The sequence below is a fragment of the Echinops telfairi genome, unplaced genomic scaffold (assembly GCF_000313985.2).
Source record: "Echinops telfairi isolate 266 unplaced genomic scaffold, ASM31398v2 ScPeMD7_1;HRSCAF=3_0, whole genome shotgun sequence".
Lineage (NCBI taxonomy): Eukaryota > Metazoa > Chordata > Mammalia > Afrosoricida > Tenrecidae > Echinops > Echinops telfairi.
Genome location: NW_022103896.1, coordinates 87,622,333 through 87,631,714, shown reverse-complemented (window position 1 = coordinate 87,631,714; position 9,382 = coordinate 87,622,333). Strand labels below are relative to the sequence as shown.

At 36.9% G+C, this 9,382-nt stretch overlaps 1 protein-coding gene across 1 annotated transcript in view; it reads left to right on the top strand.

Annotated features, from left to right (window-relative positions):
• The window catches only part of TOX (thymocyte selection associated high mobility group box), a 245,773-nt gene that overhangs the window by 155,456 nt on the left and 80,935 nt on the right, over nucleotides 1-9,382 (top strand). Inside the window, exon 4 of the mRNA XM_004697577.2 lies at nucleotides 8,335-8,565. Coding sequence (XP_004697634.1) covers nucleotides 8,335-8,565 — 231 coding nt within the window. The remainder of the gene's footprint in view (nucleotides 1-8,334; nucleotides 8,566-9,382) is intronic.

Below are 9,382 nucleotides of genomic sequence, written 5' to 3'. Positions count from 1 at the left end.
TTAACTAAAAATCATCCGACTAATTTTGAAACATATTTATGAAATGCTTAGAAAAATCCTCGGAAGAAAATGCTCGAGCAGTCTACATCACCGTTAACGATTAAGCTAGGTTTGTTTTGTTTTTCCTTTTATGTCGGAGCAGGCTTTATGTGGACCATTGTACTTTGTCAGCTTTAGTGAAATGTGAAATAGCATTAATTCAACAAGATCATTTCAATTATTTCTAGCAAGTGAGCTAAAAAGTATTTAGACTTACACAAGAAAAATAAGCTTTTAAAGCTTTCCTCTTAACACTTTATGCTCTCTTTATATAATTATGCTTTAATTCCAGTATATTTACCTAAATAATTAAATGAAATAAGTTTGTTTTGACAGAAACATTCTAATTATATGAGTAAAATCACCTTGCAAACATTACCCTGGTTCTGATTGTTATGAACTCATCTTGGCAGCCTTAAGGAGACAAACAGTAAAACATGCAAAAAAATGTAAACGAGCAGCTTGTGGTTCTAAAACTGTAATCCACTACTTGTAATACACCAAACACTTTAAGACACTTGAAGTATCTGGCATTACAAGTATATTTTTAGTTTCTCCTTTATAGAGATTATGGGCTATTTTTACATCCTTTTGCTTTCAACTCTTCTGTTGGAAGAATTTTGATGTTTTACATGGGTCTCTTTTAAATATCCTATTGTTAAATGATTTTTATATTTAAAATTTACATGAAAATATGCACTTACTTTATTTTCATTAATATAAATTAAAAATATTTGTGTTTCTTTCTCCAAGTACCTTGATTTCTATTTGTTGCTTAAAAGTTCTGTTTCATTACATCTACTCTTGCCTTCTTTAAGATTTTTATTTTTCTCAATTCAGGTTTCTTTTATTATTAGTTTAAAAACAATGTGTTCTTCTCGTTGTGACTACCCTTGGTGAGCAAAGATATAAAACTGATCAATATGTTGTTCACTTTCCTCCTTCAAATACTTTAAAAATGCAGTTCCTCCAACGTGTATTGGGAGCTGATATAGCTGTTGTTCATTTTAATTATATTTCAAATAAATTATAGAATTTAATGACTCTCATTAAATATATTGTTATTATCTAATACAGTATTTTTTCCTCATGGATTTGCTCATATGTTTAATACTTCTTTTATCAGATATGACTTCCCTTATGCTTTAAAATTTTTCTTTACCAAGAAACAATTGGTAACATATTTACTTTAGAAATAGTTTTGCTGTGTATAGAATTTTCAGATTGACAGTTATTACCCTGTATGTATTTTGAAAATATAAGATATGATTCCACTGAGTTCTAACTTCTGTCATTGGTTTTAAAATGTCTATTGCATCCCTGTCTTTTCCTATTTTTATTGATATAAAAATCTGGTATATTTGCCAATTCCACATTTTGCAGGTATGCAATTCAGTGACAGAAAAGATATTAATCGTATTGTGCTGACTGTTACTTATAATCTTGGCTAAATGTCTCATGACCCTAAACAGAAAAGCATTGTTCCTAAACCCGAACGATTCCTTGTTTTCCTTGTTCTCCTTCCCTCCCGCTCCTTAATCACCACCAGGAAGCTTTGATCTATACACTTGCTTCTTCTTGTTCTATGTGCATTCAGAAAATATTTATCCTTTCATAACTCACTCTTTTACTCAGCAGAATGTTTGCAAGGTTCTGTTCGTTATAACACTCATGTTAGATATCGGGACGCGATTCTGTTTCACAGCTGAGTCCGCTGTGTGTGTGTATCACGTTTTGTTGATCCATTCATTAGCTGATGCCATTTGACTTACCCCAATCTTTTGGCTATTGTGATTAATGCTGTGCTAAACACTGGTATCCGTGTGTCCTTTTGTGTCGCTGCTTCCAAGGCTCTTGTGTGTATACCAGCGAGTGGAATTGTTGAGTCATATGTGGTCCTTTGTTTTTTTGTTGTTTTTTTTTAGAACTCCCAAACAATTTACCACTGTGACTGTACCATTCTGACTCTCATCAACAAGAGATAAGAATTCCCATTTCTTTACAACCTGGGAAATACTTGTTAGGTGGCAATTTTTGGTTTATTTGTTCCTTTGTTTTTAATCATGGTCATTCTAGTGAGTATGCCATGGTATCTCATGTGGTTTTCATTTAATCTCCCTAATGATTAAGTAGAGGGGCAGCCAATAAGAGGATCTTCCATGAGATGGATTGACACCCTGGCTACAGCACTGGGCTGAAATATATCAACCATTGTGAGGATGGTGGAAGACCTTGCAGTGTTTCCTTCTGTTGTGCAACTTGTTGGCACCTAACAACAATAACATTGTATAGTTTGACTCATTTCACTATGTTCAATACACGGTCTTCACGATTGAAACCGGCTTAGTGGTCTGTTCATGTCTCTGGTTCATGCTTTTACTTAATCTTTTAAGCTGCTTCCTAGTTTTCCAGTTAATCGTGTGTGTGCTCACCACACAACAAGAAACAGCAATAGTCTATTTTTCTCAAGGCAAATAGAGTAAGTCGTTAGAATAATAGTGAAATAAACTTCTTGAGATGTAGTTTATATTTATCACTGTTCTAAAGGTAAGAAGACTCTTGTAATAAAGTGAAAATAATAAGGCAGGGGTTTATAAATATTGAGTCAAATCAAGTAGTGTTAAAACACATGTCAAGCCTCTAGCTAACAATGGGATTTAAAACTGAGACTTGGTAATAAGGTATTTTCCAATTGAACAGCATTTATTATGCTCATGGAAAAGCCTTCACATGTTACAATAGGTATAATGCCTTAGATTCCAGCAATTTAATTATGTATATGTTCTAAAATATTTATTTGTGTATCTAAATATATGAGGGGACACCCCCCCAAAATGGAAAAAAGCTCCACTAGGTGAGCATCCAGCAACTCACTCAGTTAGTGCACCCAGTGGTGTCACCTGGGAAGGTTCTCTCCGGTAACAGTGACTTTTTTTCGTGAAAGCCGTTTTGCTTGAACCTCGTTTTTTGTGATAGACAAATTAATAGAACAGCATGCAGCTGTGAAATTTTGTTTCCTGCTCATGAAAAATGCCACAGAAACTGTTGTACTGTTGAACACAGCTTGCAAGGACAGTGCTATAGGAAAAACTCAAGTGTACGAGTGGTTTTCTCATTTCAAAAAAGGTGAAATGTTGACTGATTACAAACCTCATTTTGGACATCAGTCATCTCGAAGGAATGAAAATGTGCATTTGGAGTTCGTTCCACCAAGTCCGACTGGTAATCAAGGTTTCTATTTAGAAGTTCTGGAAAGATTGTGTACCTGTGTGACAAAAAAGGCCTGATTTGTGGCAGACGGGGGCTGGTTTTTCCACCATGACAGAGCACCAGTTTTTGGCAAAAAATGCCAGGTCTTTCTTGCCCAGTGCACCTGACTCACCTGACCCTGCTCCATGCAACTTCTTTTGTTTCCGCAAATGCAGAGGAACATGAAAGGACAGCAATTTGACATAGAAGAGGTGAAGAAAAAAATGAAGGAGGTGCTTTCAGCCATCCAAACATGAGTTTGATAAATGTTTGCAAGAATGGAATCACAGATTTGACAAATGTGTTAAGTGTAATAGAGATTGCTTTGAGGGTGATAAGGTTGTTTTGTAAAAAAAAATGTAAATACTGGTTTTGGGAGGGTGTACCCCCTTGTATATTGATACATATTTAATATACCATATATATTGCCCTCATTGGGTGATCCTGACAAAACTAGTTTGGAGGAAAATCAAAACTATTAGAGAAATATAGTACTTTTCATATCTGATTGCAAACAATTAGCTCTAGAATCCATACAGGTAACTCAGCTATGTTAGGATATAGTGTTTCCACAGACTTTCTGTTCTTAGACATGCACTACATAATCTCAGCATGGTTAATTCGTAGAAATTTTTAAGTTTAGTATGAGCAAGGATACCTGATTTTTTTTACATCTGGGCATTTTTCAGTAAAGTTGGGCATTCCTTGCACAAACAATAAGCCAGATAAATAAGAAATAAATAATATTGCTTGACAAGTGGAAATTGGGGGGGGGGTGCGGAAGCAAGTGAATCCAATTAAATTGATAAATGTAACTTTTACTAGGTAGAGATAATTACAACCAACCCTTCTCTTTTACAGTGATTTTTTTTTCTGACAAATAGCCTAAACAACCTGTTTTACTTAAAGCCACTAGAATATTTTCCTAAACTTGCTCAAAAACAATGTTCAACTATGGCAGAATCAAAGATTCTTAAAAATGATTTGGCTTTAAAGATGGTGATACAGACACAGTGCTCACACTTAGAAATCATTTCAAAAGAAGAACACTTCATATGCGTTTTCCTGGAATTGATGTTTTCAGTCATTAAATGTACCCTTATTATTAATGATAATAATAAACATCATTGTAAGGTGAAGTAACTATTAGTGCCTTGCTGATTGCCCACTAACTAGATGAATCCCTTCCTATGTTTATTTAAATTTATTCTCACAGGGGAGTTTGTAGATAGCATGGTTTAGAATGGGAAGAATAAATTTCAGTACCAAAACTTTGACTTAATAAATAACACCTCCACACAGGAATAAAAAATGCTATGATATGGGTTGTTTCTATGGTGAAGATTTTATAATATTTACTTTATCTTGGTAAGAGTTATAAGTGGAGTTCTATGCTGTTTGTTCAGCCTATTATGCAGATGGTGCTTGATTAAAATCTATTTTAAACTACAGCGATTACTGCGAGATAGTGTGCATTAAACAGCCCTCCCAGCTCCATTAAGGGCTCTGGGACTGCTCCAGTTTATTTTAAATATGCTTATACATGTTTATAACTTCTCTGAGGACATTTCAGCATCAGGGATTCTTTTTCTTTGATAGTCTGTATTCCTGGGAAGTATAATCTAACAGCATTGTTAAAACATGCTTCTTTAAAGTGAAAGATTGGTGTTTCTTATGATAACTAGGTTAAATACATCACTATAATTAAGCAATAAAGCATGACAAGATGTGGATTGCCAGAAGTCTAAGAACACCTCAAAGGATTTTTAAAATACATTTTTAAAAGTAAATTACATGAAGTACGTGCATCTGTGTAAAGTTTCGGTGAGAGTAACATTTGTGTTTGTGTATATATTTATGTATTAGTGGTTTCACTCATTCCAAAATGAGCCCTTGTAATCAAGGCCACAAAGTAGAGCCTCAGCTCAGCTGTGCTTTTAGTGACGATTATTTTTTTATACAGTGTTTTAATGTGCTTCATATGTTTTCTTGCCTTGTCATTCTAAGCCTCAGTCTAGTGCTGTAGAAGGAGAAAGTGAAAATGTGTGACCATCCTCTATGCAAGTCACAAATGCTATAAAGGATATAAAGAGAAGACATTGTCCTTACTTTCAATATGCTCCTAGTTGCGTCTCAAAATCCAAACTCACTGACATTGAGTCGATGGCAACTCCTAGTGACCCTACAGGACAGAGTTCGAACTGCCCCCTGTGAGTTTCCAAGACTGTAGCTGTTTCTGGGCGGAGGAAACCAGCTCTTTCTCAGGTGGAGCAGCTGGTGGTTCAAACTGCAGACCTTGCAGATTGTAGCCCAACCCGAAATCACTACCCACCAGAGTTTTATTTTTGCACTATATCGTTTCTTCTGCATCCTAAAGATTATAATATCAGCATTACATTTTAATCTCTAGTCTTAAAATTCTCATAACTTTAGAAAATTTCTCCTGTAGAACAGTTATGTTCAATACAATAGCCAATATCTATCTCTAACTACTTATTAGATCCCCCAATACAAACTCACAAGACAAGAGGTTTTAACACAAACATCTTAGAACTCTCTCCCAATTCTAATGGGTAGAGGAGGATGCCCCTAAAGGCATCCTCAGGGCAAGAGTAAAACCCATAGAGTATAATGTCATGCAACCCATGGGGGAAAGGACACTCACAGAGAAACTTCACCAAATCGCCATTGGATTTGGTAACGTGACCACTGGTGACCCTATCAAGATTCCAGGACCAGAGGGAATGCATAGTGAGGTGAATTACAGGAGCACACACAACCTCCTGAAGGTTTGTTGTAAAGAAAAGGAGAAAGAGATGACCATACAGAACTTTGGATCACAGAGAACGTTTGTGTGCTAGTTGCTCTGACTCTCAAAACATTTAGATGCCACCTTAGTTAACTGGAGTTACCAAATCGAAACACCCCGAGGCTCAGGGCCATGAAGGCTTAAAGCCCAAGCAGGGTATGAGCCATGTGGATTCTTTCTTTAAGCCTCTCTGCTAGTTTTGGTGCCTTTCAGTAATCCTCGACATTCTTTGTAAATAGGTCTTCAAATATTGTGTGCACACTGTGTGCACGTGTGTCTCTGTGCTTACTCTGTGTTTGTTTTGTTAGGAACTGAGAAATAATTTTATATGGTATCTGCCCTACAGTAGAATGACCTCAACTGATTAATCACACCACACTATATTGCATGGTGGAAAGTAATTGGCTCAGCCCAAAGGCAAATCATCTAATTACATGTAACTCTACCATGGCTAACGGAACCCTGGTGTTGTAGTGGTTATGCGTCGGGCTGCAGTCCACATGATCTGCGGTTTGAAACCACCAGCAGCTCCGTGGGAGAAACACAGGGCTTTCTACTCCCGTAAACACTTAGTTCCCGAAACCCACAGGCGGCCGCTATGAGTCAGCATTGACTCGATGGCAGTGAGCTGCCATGGCTGTAGCTAGACTGATATTTGGCTGAACTGGAGACCGTAGCTTAGCCAGTTACAACCAAGTGAGAAGAGCACAGTTTAGAGGGAGTGACTGCGTCAACGGCTGCCCTTCCCTCCACATCTTGACTTCAGGTTATTTAAAGGCTTTCCGGGTGATTCTCATGTGATTCTCGTGCACGGCCATATTGAGAGACGCAAGTTCTCCAAGCCCTTTATGTCACCAATGGGGTCGATTTTTATCTGAATAAGATATAGATAGTTCACTGTATTGGGAGGATTAAAAACAACAGCAACCACAAAAATATAAGGTAAGGAGGCAAAACATTCAATAATCATAGTAACTACTAGAAAATAGTGTCCTTGGGGCATTATGATGATGACAAAGGCATCATGAGAGGGATTTGATCAGATAACAGAACTGGTTCCTATACTGTAGACTCATGTCATTCTATATCTGAAAGAAATCCTAGCCGAAAGCTGAGATAATATTAAAACAGAACCTTATAATATTCAAATGCATGTATCTTAATTATGTTCAATGTTGTTCTTTTCCATTTCTATTAGAATAACAATTTCATTTATCCAGATATTTGTGCTTGAGAAAATTTGACTACATTTTAAAACTGAACATAACACTGCTCAGAAATCTCTAGAATCTAGTTTCTTTCTAGATATGCACCCTTCAATATAGTAGCCACGGTCTCCACGTGGCCATTTTAACTAAAATTAAATTTTACATGTAGTTCTTCATTCACACCAGCCATATTCCAAGTACTCAGTAGCTCCATATTGAATAATGCAGATTTTAGAAATGTTCCATCATTTCAGAAAGTTCTGCAAGACAGCACTGATCTAGAGTACTGAATATGATCATCTTTAATGTCACTGCATTGCTAAGATTCACGGAAATATTCCATAAACCTAAATGTAAAATCAAGTATGCATTCAGCTTTATTAATTACTGTCTTTAAAATCATAATTTGGATGACAGGATCAACTCAGAAGAACATTAATTAGATTAATTATCAAACAGTGTTAGTACAAGAGAAATTCCCTGCTGTCTTAGTTGTAGTTAAAGATAAAAAGAAGATGGATAATCAAGGAATAATACTTAATAGTGTAGTAATATTATTAAGTGAGTTCACCAAATTATTTTAAAGCTAAGTCAACTGAGTTAGGAGAATAATAATTGAGCATATGTGAAATATGAAGCGCTCGCTGAACAAAATGCAATAGTAATAACTCCACTTAAAAGACATCTGTGTCTTTGTGATTTGTGGGTGAGTATGTGAAAGTTGCAAATGAAAGCAGCAGTTGGTGTTGGCCCCCAATTTCCTCACTTTTCCTGTAGTTCTATATGCATAGCCCCTAAGTGGCACTAAAGATTGAGGATTTGGCTGCTAAGCCAAAGGTTGGGGGTTTGAGGTCACCGAGTGTTGCCTTGGAAGCCAAGGCTGGTGAACTGCGTCTGGAAGGTCAGGTCATTGAAGACCCATGAAGCCCAGGTCTACTTTGCCACACATAGGATTTACCATATGTCAACATCAACTTGAGAACAGCTGGAGGCGTTTTTGTTTTAATGATACTTTGCTTTGTATTTTAGATCAGTGGTGGAGAGAAGCGACCTGCCTCTGACATGGCAAAAAAACAAAAAACCCCTAAGAAAAAGAAGAAGAAGGATCCAAATGAGCCCCAGAAGCCCGTGTCCGCCTACGCACTATTCTTTCGTGACACCCAAGCGGCCATCAAGGGCCAAAATCCCAATGCTACCTTTGGCGAAGTCTCCAAAATTGTGGCTTCCATGTGGGATGGCTTAGGAGAGGAGCAGAAACAGGTAAGAAGCTCCAAGTTAGGTGGAAATCCATGTGACTTAAAGAAATGATTGCATCCTGAAAAATGATTTCTGAGTGCCGGGGTAAATTCTTCTGTTCCTAGAATTAAGGCTAGACTTTGTGGAACCTTTACATAGCTTTAGACTCATTTATTGCTCTTCCATAAATAGCATGTCAATGTATTTATTTCAGTTTACATAGCGTAGTTTCTTTTGGAAAAAAATTCACATATCTTAGCCAGAATTGGCTCCTTCCTTAATATTACCCATGTGAACATAAAAACTAAAAACATTCTGCAAGTGTTTTGAAAACAGTCCACACCTCTCTGCAGCACTTACTTGTCACCCCTTTGTCATTAAATTCCACTTTTCTGTTTGCTAAATGAAGCCCAAATTTAAGAATTTCTATCCTTAGCTATTTCTTTAAGACTGCTGGGGTATGTTCTTCCACCGCTCATATATCTCTAAATTGTGCTAAATAAGGTAAAATGATTGCTTTTCTCCTTCATGGATTGCTGTGATGTGACCAAGGCCTATGAGCAGGGAAGCCGGTGAGACAATTGTCATCTCAGCCACTGCATCTTAAGGAGGAAGGGGTGTCGTGGAGAGAGAATCAGTTCTCCCGCCTCAGCAAAGAACTGCAATGGAGCCCATAGGCCCAAACCTGGAGCAAGATTGCCATTGCTGCCATAGAGAATTGCATGGTCACTGAAAGGAAATTGAACCAGCGTTATTATTAAAATACAAGTAAAGCACATTGAAATGTATATGTAGATGCCACGTTGGCTACCATAATATCCCAAATTGCATTAATGGTATC